Genomic DNA, 24,338 nt, shown 5'->3' with positions numbered 1-24,338 from the left:
CGTGGACGGGAGAGGCAGTGACTGGGAGGAGCCAAGGGGGCGTGGCCTGGGGAAAAGAAGGCGGTGAATCCAGGAGGGGGTGGAGCCAGCGAGCCCAGGGGGTGGGGCGCACTCCGGAGCCAAAGTCGGGTGAGCGTGAAGATGGCAGCGGCAGAGGAGGAGCCCAAGCCCAAAAAGCTGAAGGTGGAGGCGCCGCGAGCGCTGAGGTGAGCGCTGCCTGACGTGGGGAGGAGGGTGACGGCGGCTGCCACAGGCCAGGGCCCACGTGGGGTGGCGCGGCCCCCGGGCTGGTTGGCTCCCTGCTGTCTGCCTGGGGCCAGCATTCCGGACCAGCCCCTTCGGGAGCTGCACGCGCGGCCACAACCCTTCGCCCCTCGCCCGGCGCCCGCCCACTGTCTGTGGCCGCGTCGCCGCCTGCGCCGCAGCGCCTCAGGCTCCCGCTGCCCTTGGCCAATCAGAGCGGGCGGCCGGGGGGCCGAGCCGGCGGCGGGCGGGTTGCGGGCGCCACGTGGGAGCCTGCCCGAGTTGGGCAGGGGCGACCCAGCACGCGGGCGGAGCAGCGTGCAGAGGCGGGCGCCTCCTCTTCCCCGGGGCTAGGAAGGAAGGAGGCCCTCCCCCTGCCCTACCTTGGGGAAAGGACAGCTACTAGCGAATTCTTGGGGATGTCGCGGAAAGTGCGGCGGAAGGGCGCTGTGACCTTCCTCATCGCACACACTCTGAAAGCCTGCACCGTTGAAGACCCTCTCCCGGGGACCCAGAGCCCGTCTCCAAGGCATGGCGAGGGAGGCATGTGGCTGAATGGATGGAAAGGCTTATTCTTTTCTTCTTTGCACTTTTTGACGAGAGGAGAGTTATGTCCCAAGCACCTGTCTCACATGTAATTGATGTTGCAATTTTTATATAAAATGGTTATTAAAAGTATCTCTCCCTAATAAGTATAAAATGCAGCGTGCATAGTCCTTGATGATTTTGAAATGTACCTTGGAAGGTGGTGATTTTTCTATCTAAAAATAGACATACCAAACTGAAGTAAAACTATTGTCACATTCCTGATTATACCAGACACTTCCTGTTTTTTCCAACATCACCCTTCTTCACCTTAGAAAGAATGCATCATTCACAAAAAGAAAAGGCCACTCAGAGGCCTGGTTCTGTGGTCCTATTTTTTTGCGTGGAGGTTAACCAAATCCGTGCCAGTGCCTTTGATAAATTCCTCTTACCCACAGAGGGTTAGTGTGCCTACATTGTTGTTAGCTAAGGTCCGTTGGGTGGCCCCTACTCGTGGCCACCCCAAGCACAACTGAAGGAAACACTGCCCAGTCCTCCTCCATCTCAGTGATCAGTTTCAGACCGGACCATTGTGATCCACCTTCCAAACCCAAACCCATTGCCTTGAGTCGAATTTCAACTCCTAGTGACCCTAGAGGACGGATTAGAATGGCCCTGTAGGGTCGCTATCAGTCAGAATCGCCTCAAGGGCAACGGATTTTTTTTTTTTTTTAATTTTTGTGGAAGCAGACTGCCACATCATTCTCCCACCCAGCGGGCTGGTGGGTTTGAACTGCCTACCTTTCGGTTAGCAGCCGAGCGCTTAACTGCTGCGCCACTAGGGCTCCTTCCAGTGATCCACTTTACACCAATAAAATAAACTTTTATTTATTTTTTTTAACTCAGCATTTTCTATTTCTGTTTTAAAGCTTTCAAACTGTATTCAGAGTAAAGCAAGAGCTTTTGAATCAGACCTACCTGGGTTCCAGGCTTGTGGTTTACCTCTTTATTAGAGTATTTCCTTAAAAGGCACCTTCTTCATAAAGCATTCCCCACAAAATTGGAAGACAGATACCAGCTTTTCCCTACTGTCCTACTAAGCACATTACAACCCTTAGAGTTTTACTTAATAAGAGTAATACTTCATATATAATGCTGATCCATTTGCAAAATGCGCTCCTGTTTACTGTCTCATGGGACATCTTGGTGATTTAAGGAAGGCAAGACTTAACTTCCAGTTTACAGGTGAGGAAACTGAAGCCCAAATGAAACAATTAGTTAAGGAATTGAAATACGAACCCAGGGCATCTGGGTGCAATTCATTGATGTGCCACTCTACTGTTACTGCCTTTATAGGGCCACCCAGGATACGCTTAAGCATCCTTAAAAATACTGGTAAATAATAGTACTTAAATATGTGTGTGCCAGGCTCTGTTTCAGCACCTTTACCTATTTTGACTCATTCAATCCCCCACAACAACCCTGTAAGGCTGTAAGGTAGATGCTATAATTATCTCCATTTTACCAAGGAGGAAACAGGCAAAGAGAAGTTAAGTAACTTGATCAAGCTCAACTATCTAGTAAGTGATAGGGTTGGGATTTGAGTCCAGGCAGTCAGGTTTTAAGTGTGTACTCTTAATTACCATGCTATACTTATTAACTTTAAACAATTTACAAAAAAAACCTAGAGAACTGTCGTTTCAGTTTTTGTTTTTCATCTTTCTCTTCTGTTTTTTATTAGTGTACATAATTGTTTATGTTGTTGCAATATATGTGCATATGATACACAAAAAATACATAATAATTCTTACATATGGTGCGCTTTATTTATCATCAGTGTCTACTTGAGTTTGCAAAAGTCCTTAGACAACTAGAACTCGTTTTATGCAACATTGATTTAGTACCAGCTGTAGACATGAGCTTAAATTCTTTTGAGGATGAAAATAAAAGATTAGACACTATTGACTACTAGGGCAAATCACTTAATTTAGTGCAAAGACCTTTTTAGATGGTCTGTTTCTACTTTCATTATATTAGTTTGGCTTTAAGGGTCAGGATGTGATAATGCGTTCAGTGGTTGAACTGCGTCATCTATGATGACCTGCTTGACAGTTAACGAATGGCTGCCAGTTTTGGTTAACTCTTTTTTTTTTTTTTTTTAAATCCTCGTTTTCAGGCTACATCTTGTGTTACAAGGACGGGAAAGTTCCTCATACATTCATAGCCTGAGAAAACACTGCATGGATTCTCCCCTGCACGTACAGTAGTCCAGAGAGTTATGCTGGTTTTCAATCTACATTGTGTATAACAAGGATGAGAATGTTCCCACAAGATTCTTTGAATGAAAATACAATAGATTTCCATTCAAGTACACTAAGTCATATTGGTTTTCCGGTTGTTAAAGTACATCTTTTGTTATAGGATGAGAAAGTTCTCAATACATTCTTCTTTTTTTAATGATACTGTATTGTTTTCGGTCAAGGTTTACACAGCAGTCAGTTTTGGTTAATTCTTAAGGAAATGACTTATAAAATCCAATCTTAATTTAATGGGTAAAATCAGCCAGTGGGGAACAGATAAATTTGTAGATGTCAAGGAAAGGATTTAGGGCTTTGTGGGAATTTCAGTTAGATCTAGGGCAGCGCTTAACCAGGGGAGATTTTGCACCCCAGGGAATGTTTCAGAGTGTCTGCAGATATTTTTGGTTGTCACAACTGGGGGTGCTACAGCCCCCTAATTGGTAGAGTTTGGGGATGCTGCTAAACACCCCACAGTGCACAGGACAGCCCCCCATAACAAAGAATTATCTGGCCCAAATTGTCAGTTGTGCAGAGGTTGAGAAACTGACAGCAAGACTAAAACCAAACCAAACCCAATGCTGTGGAGTCGATGCCAACTCACAGTGACCCTACAGGACAGAGTAGAGCTGCCCTATACCAGCAAGACTAGTCCGCCTTTTCAAGATGTCTAGTATTTTTCTAGGCTGGGTATAACATTTGCCTTTCAGTGTGTAACATTGGTAAAATTGGAAAGAAAGACGGATACTCTAATATGTTTTCAGCTGCACTTGGGGAAAAGGGAACATTGAGTGTTTATCATATACCAGGTATTATACTAGGTGCTTTATATATGCTATCACATTTAATCCTCCCAGCAAAATGTGAGGTGGGATTAATCATCCCTGTGAGGTATTTGAGGCTAAAGGAAGTCGAGAAACGTCAGGAACTGCTGCCTGGATAAAGACGTTCCATGATGGTTACCTATATTTAGAACCACTTAGTTTTTGTTTCGTTTTTTCCTCTCCTTTGGAAATCTTATCCAAGTTCATTTCTTCATCAGTCACCTCAAAGGGGCTACAGCTCCCCCAAGGCTTATTGAGCATCTGCCAAGTCTGTTCCTTCAGTCAGTCTTTCAAGTGCCTACTATTTTAGTCATGTTGTTAGAAATTGGATACATATATTAAAAAAAAACCCCAAGCTAAACCCGCTGCCGTCGAGTTGATTCTTTCTCATAGCGACCCTATCAGACAGAGTAGATCTGCCCCATAGAGTTTCCAAGGAGTGCCTGGTAGATTCGAACCGCTGACCTTTTTTGGTTAGCAGCTGAAGCTCTTAACCACTACGCCACCAGGGTTTCCAGGGTACATATATGGACAGAGGTAAAACACAGGTACCTGGCAGGAAAGGACTGGGGCTTGGGGAAATGCTGCCTGAACATCCTGAAGCCAGAGATGGGAGAGAGCTGTGTCTGTTGTGGAACTGCAGATGGTTTGGTCTGACTGAAGCAGAGGGGTTAGGGGATCCAGGCTTTGTACTAGACACTTTCAAGTGTGTGATCTTTCCTTTATATCGTTCAGCTCTCAGACTCTGATTTCAACTGCCTCCTGAGTATCTCCTTTTGAGAGTCTTGTTGACACTTAAAAGTCATATTCAGCATACCAGAGTAAACTCATCTGCTGTCCTGCATCTGCGCCTTCTCCAATGGTTATCTGTTACTGGCACCACTAGCCCCCCTTTCCCCAAAATTTGAAACCTAGATATCTGAGTCATTTTTCATCCACATGTACTTATTGAAGTGGGTCTTTTATTCCTCAGTAATGCCCCATTAATGTCTTGCCACAACTCAAGTTTAGACTTTATGTTTTGCTTAGATTTTATATTGGCTTCGTAACTAGTCGTTCCACCTCCAGTGTCAAGTTATGCTCTGTTTATTTATCATAGCAAATAATTTGTGAGCTCTGAAGTTGATGTTAAGAAGGGTTGAATGCTTAGAACCTGTATCATAACTCCCTCTGACATCAGCAGTTAAGGATTGTTCCTAGTCATGACTTTTATTAATACTAAAAAGAAACACTGCAGTTTTCCCATCAGCAAGTATTGAACTTTTCCCAGATTACTATTTCCAACTCTTTCACTTCCGTGGACCCTTTTTCTCTTTTCCTTCATCGCCTACCTCACTGTGGACCCTGTGTTTTAAAATCACATAGCAAACCTAGGGAGGAAAGTGTGTATGTATCTTGGGGGGCGAAGCAACAGCTTCAGTAATCCGTTCTCCCAAAACACACGTTTTTCTCTTTCAGAAAATTCTCTAGAAGATATTTTTATAAACTGAGCTCACACTGGGAGTGGACCATTGCGAGAATTAAATGAGGAAAATACATGCAGAACACTGGAAACTAGAAAGGCTGATGTCCCTAGTGTTTTGCGTGGTGCTTGATCCTTAAGAACTACTCAGTTACCGTTTGCACAGTGAATTACATTAGCACAGCCTATCGTGGGACTGGTAACCTTCACTTTTCTAGAGCTTATACTTTCAGTGGAGCCCTGGTGACTTAGTGGTTAAGAGCTTGACTGCTAACCAAAAGATCAGCAGTTCAGATCCACCAGCCGCTCCTTGGAAACCCTACGGGGCAGTTCTACTCCGTCCTGTAGTGTCGCTATGAGTCGGAACCGACTTGATGACACCTAACAATAACAGTATCTCACACTGTTCACTCATATTTACAGATTTAATCCTTTAAGATGAAGGCTTTGGGCTAGGGAGGAATGGAAAACAAAAGTCCTCTGAGAGACATTGTATAAATGCCTTTCCTGGGCATCATATACTAGGGCAGAGGGTGGGTTTTGGAGAGAGACAGGCAGAGAAAAGCCTGCATGGATGCTATTGGCTACGCAGGGGTGAACAAGGAAGTGCTTGAAGCCCAGGGAATATGTGTGGACCTAGACTAAAAATAACACTAAGTAAGACGTAAGTTGACATGCTTCTTTCTAGCTGGAATATGGCTCCACTTCTCTTCCACCAATTAAAATCCTGTCTATGTGCAAAATGTTCACAGTTAAGTGGGGAAAAAAGAGGAAGAATCAAAATTATAGGCAGACTTCGGGATTGGAATGGATGCCAATGGAGCAGTGATGAAGACCATGGGCTCTGGAATCAGACGTCTGGTTTTACTCCTGGTCCTTATTAGCTAGTTCTCTTGGGAAGATTGCTTAATTGCCCCATGCCTCTGTTTTCTTATCTATAAAATGGGCATAATAATATTACCTACTTTATAAGATTGTTGAGAGGATTCAATGAGAAAATATAAAACGGGCACATGGTGTGTCTTCAATAAATGTCAACTGTTGTTATTATGGTACTATTTATCCTCCTTTTTTTTGCCCCAAGCCCAGCAATTACAAGTTAAAAATGAAAAGAAAATAAGCATCTCCAGGGATTAAAAAACAGAAAAGAAACTTGCAGTTAGTGTCCAGGTTCAGGAGCTGGCAGACACGGCTGTGTGCAGGGAAACGAGTCAGACACAAGGGATGAAAGAGGGAGCTGGGCTGGGGCTGGATGAAAGAAGGCTGAGAGCATCTGTTACTGGCTGTTGCTTTAAAAAGCTGCGGACCTGAAGTGGTGACACAGAAGTAGCTGAGCTGCTAGACAGCTGAGTGAGGAACTGTAATTTCTCCACTGTAACCTAGAACAAGAGCACCATGCTTGGAGGTCATGGGTGCTGCGAGAGGGTGACTTACCTCAAAACTACTGGGAAGAGTATTTGTCCCACACACATTTATATGTTTGAGTTGCAAGCATAAAGAATACCAATACTGAGAAAATAAATGCAACTAACAGGAAATAAATTACTCAAAATCTAATGGAAATATTAGAGCAGGTTCAAAATGACAAGTATTTTAAAGAACCTCAAAAAGATAAAAGTAGTGACCATCAAAAAACAAATGTTATGAATAAAAAAAGGTATGAAATTGATGGCTATGGAAAAGCAAAAATAGAATTGTTGAAATTAAAACAAAGAAGTTGGTTAAACTCTAGACTGGACATATTTGAAAGGGAAATTATTAAATTGGAAGATAGTACTGAGTAATTTATGTGGATATGGCACAGAGATAAAGAGTAATTAAGAGATATGGAATTAAATTGAGAGGCATCAACTTACATCTAACAGTTCTAAAAAGAGGAAGTAATTGTAAATGGTAGAGAAACAATATTAGAAGAGATAATGGCTGAGAATTTTCCAGAATGTAAGAAAAATCAAAGCCCTCAAGTTGAAAGGGCGTTCCACGTATCTAGTAAGATTAAAAAAAAAAAAAACACACCAACGCTATAGAGATTTTGATCCTAACTATGTTAACATTGTTAATGTGTATAGAAAAGAGAAAATTTAGATACTGAAAGTTTAATAACAGTTACCTGCAGGTGAAAGGATTGTGGATTATTTTTATTTTCTTTATTTTGTATTTCCAAATTTCCTTGCAATGAGCATGTATATTAGGACTCCTCGATTGTATATTGCAGAAACTTGATGTGTACTGAATACGTATTTTGGCTAAGTGTTAAGTGGCTAAATACCACCATTACAGAATGGACTTCTGGGATACCAGATAAATGCGGAACTTTCTAAAATAATTATAACGATTTTATTGTGGGTTGTAACCTTTTTATTTACATTTCTGGAATCCAAAAAGTTCTGAAAACCAGAAGTTCTTAAAAAGTTTTAATGAATTAATTTGGCAGCATAATCTGAACTGATATGAGGTTCTCTGTAGTATTTATTTGTCCCACACACGTATATATGTTTTGCTGTAGAAATATTAGTCTGTTTGGTAATTGCCTGCTGTGTGAAACCCTCCTAGGTGGTTTACAAAATATGTAGTACCTGCAATATGCTACTTACCTAAAATCCATAACAATTTCAGTTCTATAAAATTCTAAATTCCAAGATATACCTGGCTCCAACAATTCAAGAAGGGGATTGTGGACCTTAATAGTCAACTTTGAAAAGTTTGCTATTGTGCAGGAACAATAATTTCTCATCAGGCTCAGTTGCTAGATTTTTCCTGCAGTCCTTGTTCTGTACTTCTATGATACCAAATAGATGCTTATTTCAAAGATTATTTTCTGGCCAGCTCCACCATAAGAGGTACTATTGATGATGATGTCGTTGAGTTACTAGGCTTTTCTTCTTCTCTGATAGTAACTAAGGTAAAGACTTGTCTTCAAGTTCTTGACTTAGAGATTGGAAGGCTCTTTTACTGAAGTATTCTTACAAACTGAAGTTCTATATACTGACTGAAGAAGATACTTTTTGAATATTTTCCAAAGCAGATTTAAAGTTGATACCTCCACTTATAATGTTTTCTTTATAATGTTTTTGTTTGTACTTGAGGCTTCATACATTTCCTTCAAAATGTTCATAAACTTAAGATCTTCATCTTAAGAAAATTTGTTCATAAAACTTAAGATCTGGAAAGCACTGTAGCTGGCTTTGAACATAAGAACATCTGACCTTCCATTTGCATTTTGGATTTATAGCATGCATGCTGATTTCATCATCTTCTCTAGAGTAAGAACGTGCGTACAGAAATTATCATGTAATAAATTCTTACCTTCTCAAGTTCTCACTATTTTGTCAGCAAGCCACATTTAGTTACTAGTAAGCCCTGCTATTTTGCTATGTTCCCTGCAAATACAGAATTATGAATATGAAGGTAACCTATGTGATGACACAGTCATTGGTCACTCAAAATTCGGGATTATCAGAAGTGATATTGAAGTGGCCACTTGGCTGTTTGCCCTCCGGAGGCTGAGGTAGAACTTTGGTGCATCCCTAGTAGAACCATCTCTAGTATCTAAGCAACTCATACCTGGGAAGTCCAGCCAAATATGACCCAATCTAGGAGTACACCTCTTGCCTCTGTTGTCCTCTGGTACTGGATTTATTTCTTACACAGGCAGTCTCCATGTAACAAGAAAGATGGCAATTCTCAACCCTGAGCCCAGATCTCATGAACCCAAAGGAATACACCCTTTTTTCACATCCATGTATCAACTTTGGGAGAACTCTGGTTGGTCCTACCTGGGTTACGTCATTACCCTTAAACCAGTTACTGTGTTCAGAGGTGGGGAACTTGGTCAGCCTTGGGTAATCACCCCCAACCTGTGTGTGTGTGTGTGTGTGTGTGTGAGTGCGCGCAAGCTCACACATGTGCTCACACATAGGGGTTTGTAGGGAGAGTGGTGGGGGTGTGTGTGTGTGTGTGTGTGTGTAGGTGGTATTACTATATGTGGAGGATGCGGTGTCACACCCAGCCCCCGAGAAAAATCCATTATAGCATATGTAGAAAAGATTTATTAAAACTTAAAAAAAACCTCATTCCTCAAGGTCCTGCCAGAGTGCTGTCTTCTTTATAAAACTTTCCTAATTGCCCAGCTTGGAAATAGCTCCTTCTCTGGCTGTTCGTACTTTGTACTTTGCATTGTAGCTATGTACGTGCATGTTTTATCTCGTCTACTGCTATACTGCCACTTGAAGTCGAAAAACTAGTTGAATAGCTCTAGGCTGCTCGTAACTGATCATGTCATCGCAACATAAGAGGCTCTAAATTTTTTTTTTTTAATTAATGAATTCTTAATTCTTTTATGAAAGCAAATTCTTCTAAAGATGTTTTCAGGTTATGTTGGTAGCATTCAGCATTGTAAAATGGATTCATGTTCCTCTTAGTTATCTAGTGCTGCTATAACAGAAATACCACAAGTGGGTGGCTTTAACAAACTAACACAGTTAGGAGGCTGTAACTCCAAATTCAGGGTGCTGGCTCTAGGGGAAGGCATTCTCTTCCTGTCAAATCTGGAGGAAGGTCCTTGTCTCTTGAACATCTGCTCCTGGATGATCTCCATGTGGCTTGGCATCTCTCTTTCCCCATCTCTGCTTGCTGGCTTGCATTTAATCTCTTTTATATCTCAAAAGGGATTGACTCAAGATAGACCCTACCCTAATTCTGCCTCATTAACATAACAAAGACAACCTATTCCCAAGTGGGATTATAAGTACAGGCATAGAAGTTAGGATTTACAGCACATGTTTTGGGGGACAAATTTCAATCCATAACTTTCCACCCTTTGGCCCCCCAAAATTCATATCCTTGCCACATGCAAAACACATTCATCCCATTACATCATCCCAAAAGTCTTGAATCAACTCCAAGCCCAAAATCTCATCTTCTAAATCATCTAATCAAATATGGGAGAGACATTAGGCATATTCCATCCTGGGGCAAAATTCCTCTTCATCTGTGAATCGGTGAAATATAGAATACAAGTTATCTGTTTCCAAAGTACAATGTTGGAACAGGCACAAGGTAGACATTTCCATTACAAATGGGAGAAATTGGAGGGAAAGAAGGGATAACAGTCACCAAGCAAGTCCAAAACCCAGCAGAACAAATTACATTAGCTCTCCAGTCTTGAAAATAATCCTCTCTTCTCTGAGACCTTCTGGGCAATGGTTCTGCCTTCTAGACCCTGGGTGTTGGTCATGCCCTCTGGATTCTCCGTCTCCTTGGCCCTTGGCTTCAGCTTCACCTTCCAGGCCCACTGGAACTGCAACTCTGTTCTCTCAGCTTGAGGTGGCCCCATTCTCCTACTCCATCTGAGTGGGGACCCCATCCCCTCAGCCCCAGCAGAGCCCATTCTACTGCCTCTCAGGCATAGCACACCTGCCCTTTCAGCTTTGGGTGGTTGCCCCATCACCATGGCACACCTTAATGGCAGTTCCAGAACTGAGTTGGTGAAGATCTATCTGAAACCTAGGAGGCAGTGACCCCACCTTTTGAGATCCAGGAGACCACGGCCCCACCCTTTGAAACTGAGAAGGCTCTGCTTCCCATGCTCCTTCTAGCAGTTCTGCTGATCTCTGAGCTGCTCCAGAGCTGTCTTGGAGGACAACAGATGTAGTTTCTTTGGTCTGTTTCCTGCCTGTAGAATTCCAAATGGCAAACAGCATTCTTTCCTTTTGTTCTCGCTCTCTGTCTCCTTCAGTCTAAGCCGATGGGTTTTCTGCTGTATTAGTTGGTTAGATCCATCAGTCACAGGCTTAATCTCTTTAACAAAAGATTGTGTAGCTACATCCTTGGTGAACATTCAGGACACCTGTCCTTAGTTTGTACAACAGTATTTTCTAAATCTTTAAGTTCTGTTTTCATTTTGCATGGTTCATTTTTAAGTCAATCTCTTTCCTCTTACATTTTACTATAAGCAGGCAAGGAGAAACAGTGCAGCCCTTGTAAGAGCTTCTTTAGAAAGCCAGATATCCAAGTTCATCACTTTCAAGTTCTACCTTCCACCAAACGTTTGAACATAATTCAAACAAGTTCTTTGCCACTGCATGAAAAGCATCACCCTTCCTCCATTGTCAAATCACATGTTCATTTTCTTTTAAAGCCTTGCCAGAACCACATTTGATGTCCATATTTCTAGCAAATTCTGTTGCTGGTGCCATGTGTATTCTCTAAGAGGATAGATACTTTCTGTATAGCTCTCCTCACTTCCTTCTGAGCCCTCATCAGAATTGCCTTTGACGTCCATAATTTTACCAACAGTGTCTTTAAGGCAATCTAGGCTTTTACTATTAGACAACTTAAAACTCTTCCAGCCTCTACCCATTAGCCAATTCCAAAACTGCTTCCACATTTTAGGTATCTGTTTGAGCAGCACCCCACTCCTGGTACCAAATTCTGTTTGAGTTATCTAGTCCTGCTGTGGAGTCCTGGTGGCACAGTGGTTAAGAGCTGTGGTTGCTAACCGAAAAGGTCAGCAGTTCAAATCCATCAGCCACTCCTTGAAACCCTATGAGGCAGTTCTACCCTGTCCTAGAGGGTTGCTATGAGTTGGAATTGACTCATTGGCAACAGGTGTGGTTTAGTACTGCTATAACAGAAACACCACAAATGGTTCGCTTTAACAAACAGAAGTTTATTTTCTCACAGTTTAGGAGGCTATAAGTCCCGAATTCAAGGTATAGGCTCTAGGGGGAGGCTTTCTCTCTGTTGGCCCTGGAGGCAGTTCCTTGACTCTTTTGAGTTTCTGCTCCTGGGTGATCTTCATGTGGCTTGGCATCTCTTTTCCCCCATCTCTGGTCGCTACCTTGCATTTAATCTCTTATATCTCAAAGGAGATTGACTCAAAATACACCCTATACTAATCCTGCCTTATTAACATAACAAAGACAGCCCATTCCCAAAAGGAATTATAACCACAAGCATAGAGGTTCGGATTTACAACACATATTTTTTGGGATACAATTCAATCCATAAAAATGTTTTAGCTGTAAATTCTTACTATTCATGAGAGTTGATAGAACTCTTACCTGTAAACACTTCACGTTTCTTGGACTTCCCATTTTTCTTGTTACATGGAGCAAGTGTGTGTGAGAAATAAATCCAATATGGAAGACAACAGGCAAAAGATGCATTTGTAGATTGCATTTCTGTTCTTCCCGGTGATTGTAGTGAACTTTAACTTTAGTCATCATTTCATGCATTAGTCCATGGCGAAATTCCCCAGACCCTCAGAATAAAGATACTTGTTATGTATAAGCAGTAATATTGTATTAAAACCCTATGACTGATTTTATATATATAGGAGCTCTGGTAGTGCAGTGGTTAAGCACTTGGCTGCTAACCCAGAAGTCAATGGTTCGAACCCACTAGGTGCTCCATGGGAGAAAGATGTGGCAGTCTGCTTCCATAAAGATTATAACCTTGGAAACCCTATGGGGCAGTTGTACTCTGTCTTACAGAGTTGCTGTCAAGTCAATTCTGACTCACAACGACCCTATAGGACAGAGTAAAACTGCCCAAAAAGTTTTCAAGGATGGCTGGTGGATTCAAACTGCTGACCTTTTGGGTAGAAGCCAAGCTCTTGACCCCTGTGCCACCAGGGCTCCATATATATACATAAATAATAGCCGAGTGCTTAACCACTGTGTTATGAGGGCTCCTCCTTTGCTTCAAAAGGCATTCTGTATTACACAGGAAATAATTACTAGTAATCTTCTAAAAAGCTACGCATCTTTTAAAACTACTGATAATTTAATGGAAACCCTGGTGGCGTAGTGGTTAAATGCTACGGGTGCTAACCAAAAGGTCGGCAGTTCGAATCCACCAGGCGCTCCTTGGGGAATAATTTAAACTCCTATATGTATGTATGTGTATGTAATATGTATATTTTTACACAAATAATATACACCTTCTACGTTTGTGCCTTCCCCTGTGAGGCATTTTGATACATGTGCTAAATAATGTAGCTCACTTACAAAAATATCTTTTGGTGGGAAGGGTGCAGTTGGCAAACAAATGTAGAAGTCGTGTTATTTGCGTGAAAATGTGGTATGTATGTGTATATATAAATATACATATATATGGATTACTTTTTTGGTGAAAGAATGAATTTTCTGGAAGAGGGAATTTATAAAGATTTCAGTGACCTGTCAGAATGGTAAATCTCTTTCCTCTGGGTTAGTAAGACTTTTTTTAATTAGAGAGGCTGTCTGCAATGTAATTACAACTCCAAAGCCATTGAATGTGAGCACAATACTGTTCTAAGTTTTATAAAGTACTTTATAACATAGTGTACTGTATAATGCCACAAAATGGTATTTTTTAAGTGGTTTGTCTTATGATTCATCCAGGAGCAGTCATTTGAAAACAAAACAAATAAAACAAAACAAAACAAAAAAAATAGCAAAGGAATCAAGTTCAGATGTCTTAGGTTTTCTCAAATTCCTTTAAGCTTGTTGTAGCAAAATCAACTGTGAGCTGAAGTCTGAAAAAGCATCCAAAGTTTTTGAGTAAACAAACTAAAATAAAATTATCTCCTTAAAAAATAAACAGTTGTAATGTCTTGTCTTTGAAGTTAACCACATTAAAAGTTTGAACATTTTCTCACTTTATAGGCATGACTGAGGAAGTCTTAGGTTCCTCCTAAAATAGAGTTCTTTAGAAATTGTTTTTCCTGAACAGCTGAGACCTTAGCTATCATGTTTAGTTTTGTTGAGGATTTATACTGTTAAACTGTAGATGGGATTCAGATTTACACCCTTTGAGATGAACTGATTGTGTTCCATTTTAGCATGGCATAGCATGGTGATACACATTCAAGTATGCTGACGGAATTCCACCTTGTTCCGACGAGCACTTGCTCATCCATAATGTACAGAACTGGATCGTTTAGATTTGAGATATTACAATAAAACATAGTTATATAATTTAATAAAACAGTTACATTATTAAGTTCATTCAGGAATACTAAGTACTTAGTATTACAAATAGTATCTTAGTAAAGAAGTAACTCGAAAGGAAAGATTTGTCTTTTTTGGAGGGCGGTATAGGTTCTTCTTTTTCTATCTGGTAGGTTTGACTTCTTTGGGTACGTGTGTCCCTGTGTTCCAGTATCTTAAGAGTGTTTTGTAGAGAAATGTGTAAACTTCTAGACTTACATTTACAGAAACTTAGAATTGTGAGGGATCTTCAGTTGTCTTTGTCTGGCTTCCTACAGAAGACAGGGATGCCTTCTTTAGTAGTCCTCTTACCCTGTTTGTGTAGTGTTCCTCCCCTTGATTCAGCACAAATAAGGAAAGAGGAGCACAATTTCCTTCTAATGGAAAAAACAAAAACAACACATAGAGTCCTTTGACCTCAGTTCTACGTGAAGCTTGAATAAACTACATTCTTGAGGCTTGTTAGTGTCCTGCAGATACCAAGTCAGATTCGGAGGTCTTTAAATGTGTTCTTTAGTTGGCCAAGATGTTGCTTCTTTACAGTCATTAAACAGGCTATGGCAGGCCCTCCTAGCATTTCCCTCTGAGAAGCTCTTTTGGTGTCTCCAAAGATTGCTTGAGAATGCTGGTGGAGTAAGAGAGGGTGGGAGGAGATGGCTGAGAGGCTAAATCTCCTGGGTAGAGAGGGAAATGTTCCCCTCCCAGAGGTGGGATTTCCTGCAAACCATAGAGCTGGGGTGTAAAAGCAGCAGCAGAACACAGTATCAGCCAGATATGACTGAAATGGCAATTCACAACCTCATGTCACTTTTGAAAACTCTTTGCGTGTGTATAGAACCTTTAGATTGGTAGTACTTGACATGGTACTTAAATTCGGAGTCCAGTATTTATGTTGGAAAATTATGGCTTCACTGGAACAAGATATGTAGTATTTGTTTTCTTTGGAACTTTTTTTTTTAAGATTAATATTTAAAGAGAATGTGAAAACATCAGGTGCTCTCATGTCTTCTTATTGATCCTCATGAGGAGGCTATCATGTAATCAGCATACTTATTCCCATCTTCTGCTGAGGAAATAGACCCAGAGGGGTTATGAGTCCTTAAGTAGAGGTCGTTGGTGGTTCAGTGGGTGAGTTTTCACTTTACACGTGGGTTTGATTTCAGGCTGATGCAACTGTCTGTCCTTGGAGGCTTGCGTGTTATGCTGCTAAACAGGTTTCAGTGGAGCTGCCAGACTAAGATGGACTAGGAGGAAAGGCCTGGAGATCTACTTCCAAAAATCAACCAGTGCAAACTCTGTGGATCACAAAGGCCCAGTCTGCAACCAATCATGGGACTGGCACGAGACCTGGCAGTGTTTTGTTCTGTTCAGCTTGGGGTCATCATAAGTTAGGGGCTGACTCAATGGCAGCTAGCAACAACAAGTAATGAGCTCACATTTTACACCCAGGACCTCTGACTCACATTTCTTGCTTTATTGTACTTTTTTGGTACTTTTTATTATACTTTGAAGATAAAAATTGAGAAGCTGTCAAAGTGAATTCTGTATGTGCTAGAGAAGCACACTATTTAAAGAAATTCTGTGGCAATGTGTTTTGTAACTTTTTTTTTGGTAGATATTTGTCTTTCAAGTTTTCTTGTTCACACATACGTAGTTTTTGCCCCCAAAATAAATATTGTCTTGTGGGTTATACTTAATGGATGCTTTGTAAATGGATTAATTTAGGAACTTGAGTTTTAAGTAAATTGTGCTTTCTAATTAAAAGCCTTGGGAAAACCAATTATGTTTATGTTTAAGAGTTAAAATGTTCCAGTTAAGAAAATAATTTTTAGTAAGCTTTAGTTTATTTTAGAGATTTTGTACTTTTCATTAATGTAACAATTTGAATCTTATATCTTCAGAACTATTATTGTAAGATTACCATTACTATTTCTATTTTACAGATGAGGAAACTGAGAGTCACAGTTTAATTACATGCCTAAGATCACACAGTAAGTGACAGAGATAAGATTCAAATCTGAATTTGTCTCAGTTTCGTATTTTTAGTAATTATTCCAATTTTCAGGTATTGTTCTCAAGGTAACACCATGTGCTGGAGTAGAACTGTGCTCCACAGGTTTTCCAAGGGTCAGATCACCAGGCCTTTCTTCTGCAGCACCTCTGGGTCGACTCGAACTGCTAACCTTTAGGTTAGCACCCCAGTGCTTTAACCATTTGCACCACCCATGGGGTGTACACAACAACAAGACTTATTTAGGAGTGATTCATGTGATTAAAAAGTTAAATGGGTTCATTGCTTCAAAGCCCAAGTCTGTTGCCACTGAGTCAGTGCAGACTCAATAGCAACCGTATAGGACAGGGTGGACCTGGCCCATAGAGTTTCCAAGGTTGTAAATCTCCACAGAAGCAGATCGCCACGTCTTCCTCCCAAGGAGTAGCTAGTCGGTTTGAACCGTCAGACTTGCGGTTAATAGCTGAGTGCTTAACCACTGTGTCATCAGGGCTCCTTCTTTGCTTCAAAAGACATTCTGTATTATACATGAAATAATTACTGGTAATCTTCTAAAAAAGCTATGCATCTTTTAAAACTACTAATAATTTAAACTCCTATGAAAATATTCTAATAGTTCCGCTGGCAGTGATGAGAAATTTTTTTCATTGGAAATAACCCACAGTCAAGAGGGGAGGAGTTGGGGTGGAAAAAAACTAAACAAACAATAGATAAGTGGTAACCTTGGTGAAGGGTAAGACAGTACACAATACTGGGGAAGCCAGTACAACTTGTCAAAGGCAAGGTCACAGAAGCTACATTTAAACTTCCTGAGGGACCGAATTATCGGGTTGAGGGCTGTGGGCACCATGGTCTTGAGGAATATCTAGCTCAATTGGCATAACATAGCTTATAATGAAAATGTTCTGTGTTCTACTTTGTTGAATAGCATCTGGGGTCTTAAAAGCTTGTGAGTGGCCGTGTAGAATACTCCACTGGTCTCACCCTGTCGGGAGCAAGGGAGAATGAAGAAAACCAAAAATACAAGGGAAAGATTAGTCTAAAGGACTAATGGGCCATGACTACCACAGCCTCCACCAGACTGAGTCCAGCACAACTAGATGCTGCCTGGCTGCCACCACCAACTGCTCTGACAGGGATCACAGTAGAGGGTCCTGGACAGAGATGGAGAAAAATGTAGAACAAAATTCTAACTCACAAAAAAAGACCAGACTCACTGGCCTGGCAGAGACTGGAGAAGCCCTGAGAGTATGGCCCCCCTTTTAGCTCAACATTGAAGTTACTCCTGAAAGCCATCCTTCAGCCAAAGATTAGGCAGGCCCATAAAACAAAAAAAAGACTAAAGGGGCACACCAGCTTCAGGGCAAGGACTAGAAGGCAGAAGGGGACAGGAAAGCTGGTAATAGGGAACCCAAGGTGGAGAAGGGAGAGTGTTGACATTTTGTGGGGTTGTTAACCAGTGTCACAAAAGAATATGGGTACTAATTGTATAATGAGAAGCTAGTTCTGTAAACCTTCATCTAAAGTACAATAAAAAAAAGAAATAACCCACTGTCAAAATGAGCCTTGAACTTCCCTCGTACAAAAAAAAAAGGAAGCGTCTTAGGCTGGGTTCTCTAGAGAAGCAAAACCAGTAAAGCGTATAAATACATTTATAGAGAGATTTATGTCAAGGAAACAGCTTACACGATTGTAGAGGCTGGAATGTCCCAAGTCCTTGGATCAGGATAGAGGCCTCTCCTGATTCTTGTAGCTGCAGGGGCTGGTGAACCCAAGATCGGCAGGTCGGACAGCAGGGCTCTTGCTCACAGGCTGTGAAGATTGATGAATCCCAAGATCAGCAGGTAAGCTGCTAGCTTAAGTCCCAAGAACCAGAGGTCAGAGGAATGGGAACTAGCTGCAGGCTCCAGAACAGGCAGAAACCAGAACATCCACTTATACTTGGATGCAGGCAACACACCCAAGGAAACTCCCTTTCACCTGATTGGTTACTCACAGCAGATCCCATAATGGAGGTGATCATGTATAAACACTGGGAATCACGGCCCAGTCAAGTTGACACAATCTTAACCATCGCAGGAACCTTTTTAAAGAAATGATGAAGGAAAAAAAAAAAAAATTTAGTTAGCCCACTTTTGTTTTTTGTTTCCATGTGCAGCAGTTACTTTTATTTTTGGAGCATACAGTCTTTTAAGGTTTTGCAGTAATTATGAAGGTCATTTCTTTTGTACCTGTTTGTTGTTGTTGTTAGTTGCCGTCAAGTTGATTCCGACTCATGGAGACCCCATGTGTACAGAGTAGAACTGCTCAGTTAGCCCACTTTTAAGAATTGGCCCACAACACTTCATTACATACAACCGAAAATGTTTAGAAACCTGAATTTCATAATGCTTGATAAACACAGTTAAAGGGAAATGTGGGGGATGAGTGTAGATCTGTGAACGGGGGGAAGAGGAGAAACACAAGTAGTGGTAAAAAAGGAAATGCCTCAATTCCTCTTAACCATTTCAGATTTCTACATGACCTCCAGCTGCAGACATCTTGGTTTTTCAGCTTTTCACTCAGCTCTGAAGTATGTGAGTGTGTGTGACAAATTTATAAACTGTAATACCTGTGGACTGTTAGCATGTTGCAAGGAAAAGAGTTTTGGATTAGGAATCAGGACGCCTGATCCTATAAAGGTCTAGATTTATGCGTGTAACTTTAAAGTGAGTAGCAAGACTAAAAGGCTTTTCAAACTTGATTGTGGGTGCATCCCACAATCAAAAGAGAAATAGTGTAGGTAATCTCAGTGCATTGACTATAAAGGTAAGTATTCTTTTGCAAAGCATTGTTTTAATTATGTATCCATATAGAGTATGAGATTGCAGTGTAAAATGTATTTATCACCCTGACTGAGTTTGGTTTTCTATCCCAAAACTTAATGTTTTGAAATAACAACTATTTCATTTAGATTGCATGATTTTGTGGGTTGGAATTCAGACAAGGCTTGGCTGGTCATTTCTGCTCCAGGGGGTACTGACTGGGATCACTTGGAGGTATTTAGCTGACAGTAGGTCTGGCCTGGTGGCACCAACTTGTCTTTACTCACCTGCTTGGTGCCTTGGTTCAAATGGCTAGAAAGCTCGGCTCAGCTGGGCTTCTCTCCCTCTGCATGTATGCATGCTATGTGCTTTCTTCAGCAGATTGTTTGGACTTCTTATGTGGCAGCTCAGGGTTTCAAGAGACAAATAGGAGCTGGCAGCCCTGTTACAGGCTAGCCCAGAGCCTGGCACAATGTCACGTCCAGTGTAACTGTTGGTCGGAGGAGTTACAGGCTAGCTCAGTTTCAAGGGGAGCGGACATTGACTCTTGTCTCTTGATGGGGAGAGGATCTAAGAAATTATGAGCATTTTTATGGTAAGATAGTTTTGAAAAGTGACTGAATTGTAGCCAAGCTGTGAATTCTGTTATTGCCCTTTGAAAGATGATTACTTTTAATAGCCTTTTTTTCCCTCCAACGTTGGGAAATGAGTCTATTTTGTATTCAAAGCTTAGAGTTTAAATATGCATATTGTTTTTCCATGGAATACTGAAGATTTTATGTTTTTGAAGAAATGACTTAAGATTTATAAATTTCTACGATATCTTACACATTTGCTATCTAACACTACCTAAAAGTCTATTTGGCCCTGTAAAAGGTAATAGCTTCTTGCAATGCTTGAACCGCTGTTCCATCAAGGCTCGAAGATTATGTTTGAATTTAATTAACCTCTTCCTTCACATACTGAGATTGTTTTTATTGAAATCTGAAAGAATAAGAAATCTGCCCACTCCCCCCGTAAAATTTTCCACCCTTTAGTAAAGAAAAAAAAAAAAAAACAAATAAAAGAAAACTTTTTAGAAACCAATTCCATCATTAAGCAAACTACTAGGTAGAAGTGATTATTTCTTAAGACATTTTTCAGATAAAACTGCATATTAAGTTTGAGACCACATTCATTTTTACTCACATAGAAAATGGTAGGCACAAAGGAGTTATGAAGAAAGAAAAATATACCCAAGGACTATATAACCAAACCAAAACCCGATGCTATAGAGTCGATTCCAACTCATAGTGACCCTACAGGACAGAGTAGAGGTGCCCCGTAGGATTTCCAAGGAGCCGATGTGAACTGCAGACCTTTTGGTTAGCAGCCGAGTTCTTAACTACTGCGCCACCAGGGCTCCATGGACTAAGTATGTATATATTAATAGTGGAAACTTGGGTCAACTTTTGTGGCCTCAACTTCTGAGTCTTTAATGATCTTGATATGAAATAATTTGTAATTTTACTGAAGCCTAAATTGATTAATGCAAGCCAAATGGCTTGGGATGGGGATTTACTTAGCTTGGTAGTAAATTTAGTCACTCGCTATTCACTGTGTGCCCCATTTTTTTTTTTTTTTACTTGTCAAAAATCACTCTTGTGATTTTGATAGAAATAAAATTGTGGTTGAAATTTAAAAAAATGGAGAGGTCTGAGAAATGATTCTTGGTACAATTAGGAGACTTGGCCACATTAAAGACAAAAATGGTAGATCCATTGGCTGCTCAGATTTAGTCTATCAATGAGCATATATGGAAATAAAAGAAGCAATTTCTGGAAGTACTTCATGAGATGCTTCAGCTAATGCAAATGTTATTTATCAAAAGGTAAGCTATTAAGGCTATGATTGGATCACTGCGTCTTATAGGTGAAATCCTAGCCTGGTGTCATGAAGTTTGGCTATGTCAGAGTATTCTGGGTTTACTCCATTGAGACCGTATTGCACAGTGGTAATTAGCCACAGTTCTGGAGTCAGACTACCAGGGTTTGAATTTCTGTTCTGTAATGTATGACTTTGGGCAAATTATTTAACCTCTTTGAGCTTCAGTTTTGTTATCTGTAAAATAGGTTGTGAATTTAAAATGGGACAATGCTTGTAATATATATATACAGCATGGTGTTTGGCACATATTAAGCGTTCAATAAGTTTTAGCTATATTCTACTTATATACATACCTATGGCTGCTAGCAGGCTGCCAGGGTAGAATTTTTCCCCTTTTAGGATGTTGTCCAGATGAATATACAATTTAAGACATTTATTTTTAGTTTACCAATAGAGAACAGTTTTTTTAATAGAGAACAGTAGGCATTTATGCAATCAGACTGTAAAGAAAAATCTGTTTCCCAAGTCTGTGTCTCTCTCTGTGACCTGTCCCAGAACTCCAGTCTTCCCTGTCAACTCAGTAAAGAGCAGCACCATCCACCCACTCAATTTCTCATGCCCAAAATCTTGATTCTTTTCCTTAGTCCCCTGTATCTAGTCCACCAACAGCTTCTGTCAGTCTACCTCCAAAATGTGTTCTGGATCCATCTGCTTCTCTCCATATATCCATCCCTGTCTTCGTGGTTCACACCGCAGTTATCTGTCACCTGGGTCACCGTAATAGGCTGTTAATTTGGTCTATCTGCTTTCATGCTCCTTTAGTCCAGTCTTCACACTACAGCAATGGTAATCTTTTAAAACAAAATCAGACCATGTCATTCTTCTGTTTAAAGCTTAACTACGGTGACTCCCTGTTGTGCTTATAACATGATCAGAATTTCTTAGGCTCATAAAGCCTAAGATCTCTCCTTGCTTAGACCACATATTCTTCCCTCTTGCCCTCTCCTTTTCATACCTTTGTGGCCTCCCAGTTCTCATCTTTGGGCCTTTGCATTAGCTGTTCTGTGTGGAATGCTCTTCCTGGACCTGGCTCTTCCTGTCATTCAGCTCTCTCCTAATAGAGGCCTTCCCTAACTACCTTTCTCTATACTGATGAGCTGTTTTAATTCTCTGCTTGGCACTTATGACCATTTGACGTTGTTCTTGTTCATTTATTTCATTATTTGACTGTACCCCTCACTAGGACATAAGTTCTATAATGGCAGCACGAGTTCTTGATCGTTGTTGAATTTCTAGTGTTTAGAGAGCAGGGTAGATACTCAATAAATATTTGGTGAGTTAATGCATGAATGATTCCCAAAAGCTTATTTGTGAAGTATCATGGACCAGATCTATGGTGAAATAACAAAAATACGGATAATCTTTTTATATGTGAAATATTTTTCATAATATTACTAACAATCCTTTAAGAAGGGCTGTTTTTTATTCTGTGATATCCTTCCTATGTTTTTGTGTTAAAATGCTCTAAAAAGAAGCATGGGTGCAGCATCTGACCTCCTCTAACTTCAAAAGGGGGAAGAAGAATCAAGACCAACAGTCCAAGGCCGATTCCTATGAACTAAATAGAGGTCAGACATGCCTCTCACTCTGCCATCTTTACCAATTCTGACATCAACCGTGCCTCCCACAGCACTCTCTGCTTCTCTTCTGGGTTCGATAATTCACTGTAATGACCACACAGAACTTACAGGCAGTACTGATGTTACAGGGTTTATTAAGGAAATAACAGTTACAATTCAGGTTGAGGAATGCTCAGGATACAGCTCTTCCATCAGGGCAGCGTCTTCTCAGCCATGTTCACAGGCACACCTGTCTCTGGCCCTTCAGCCTCTGCCCTGTTCAGGCAAGTGTTAGAAGCTGTTTTAGTTCTGCTAGTGACTACCCAAAGGCACCCACCCCACTCCACTAGTAACCATTGGCCCAAAGGCACTCAGCTTTCTTGCTCCATGGGCCACCAAGCCCACTGAACTGTCTCCTGCCAATCTCTTCTGTTGGTCTCTCTGGCTGCTATTTTTTTGCCACTGCTTCTTGCTGTCTTCAGTGTTACAGCTCTCTCTCTCTCTTGGTCTCCTTGTTCCAGGAGCTTCTCAGTATAGGGATCCTGGATCCTAAGGACACACTCTGATCTTGGCTTTCCTTCCTTGGAGGTTGGTAGGACCCTCTCCTTCCCACCTCTGGGATGGCTCATTTCAAACCCAGCGGGATGGTAAAACTGACCAATCCCCTTGGTGGGCCACAATTATACTCCCTGCGCAGTCTCACCCAATCACTTGTGCGGGACTTATAAGACCATGGTGAAAAAGCCCACACAAAAGTGATCTATCCCACCACAAAGGCCTTTTTTTGGTATGAAATGATAGTGCTGTTCAATTGTAGTTTAAAAATATGTTCTTACTTGGCAGCATAAATAATTGGGAAGCACTGTTGCCCTGTACTTTTAGATCAGAGGTTTTCTTAGAGTTTCACAGATTTGTAGTTCACTGAAAATAAAGAAGCACTATGTAGGTGTACCCGGGAGGGAGTTTTGCTAAGAATTCTTACTAAATAAAAAGTTCAGTCAATCAAATGTTAGTGTCTTCTTCAAATTCTCTGGAGAAATAATTTGTCAGCTTCCATTTAAAAAGATTGTATTCTGTTTGAATATATTTTGGTATAACCCAAACCAAAACCTGTTGCCGTGGAGTTGATTCTGACTCATAGTGACCCTACAGGACAGAGTAGAACCGCACCACTGGGTTTCCAAGGAGCGGCTGGTGGATTCGAACTGCTGATCTTTTGGTTAGCAGCCGAGCTCTTAACCACTACATCACTAGGGCTCCTCTTTTTTGGCATAAAACTTTTATGATGTCTTTTCCGGCAAAGAGCTAGTACATTTAGCAATGTTTCTTGAATAATCTTGTCATAATGAAAAGTAAAATTACATGCATTACCACATTAAAATTGATCAATTCTTAAATAAAGAACCCCAGTTTGTATTTAGACACAGGTAGATGGTCCTTTCTTTCATTGTCTAATAAGAACTGAAAGGGACCTGAGAGATGCTACCTTTAACAAACTCACTTGTATTTCAGGTAAGGAAACTGATGGTCAAAGAGGTAATGATTTGTCAGAGGGCATAACGTTACTGGTAGGTCCAGGAGCAGAGTTCCCATCTCCTCATTTCCCAACTCCTAAACTTTACCCTACATAACTCTACTTATTTTAGGGAGACATGTCTTAAGAAGTTTATATTTTTGGAGCATGCTATAGCTTGCTCCAAAAATATATGATC

At 40.8% G+C, this 24,338-nt stretch overlaps 1 protein-coding gene across 1 annotated transcript in view; it reads left to right on the top strand.

The window, feature by feature from the left end:
* Positions 1-111: 111 nt before the first annotated feature.
* The window catches only part of ADK (adenosine kinase), a 567,694-nt gene continuing 543,467 nt past the window's right edge, over positions 112-24,338 (top strand). Inside the window, exon 1 of the mRNA XM_049855646.1 lies at positions 112-206. Within this exon, the coding sequence (XP_049711603.1) occupies positions 142-206 (65 nt within the window). The 5' untranslated portion in view covers positions 112-141. The remainder of the gene's footprint in view (positions 207-24,338) is intronic.

This window comes from Elephas maximus, chromosome 16 (genome assembly GCF_024166365.1).
Source record: "Elephas maximus indicus isolate mEleMax1 chromosome 16, mEleMax1 primary haplotype, whole genome shotgun sequence".
Lineage (NCBI taxonomy): Eukaryota > Metazoa > Chordata > Mammalia > Proboscidea > Elephantidae > Elephas > Elephas maximus.
This window is presented reverse-complemented; position numbering and strand designations above follow the sequence as displayed.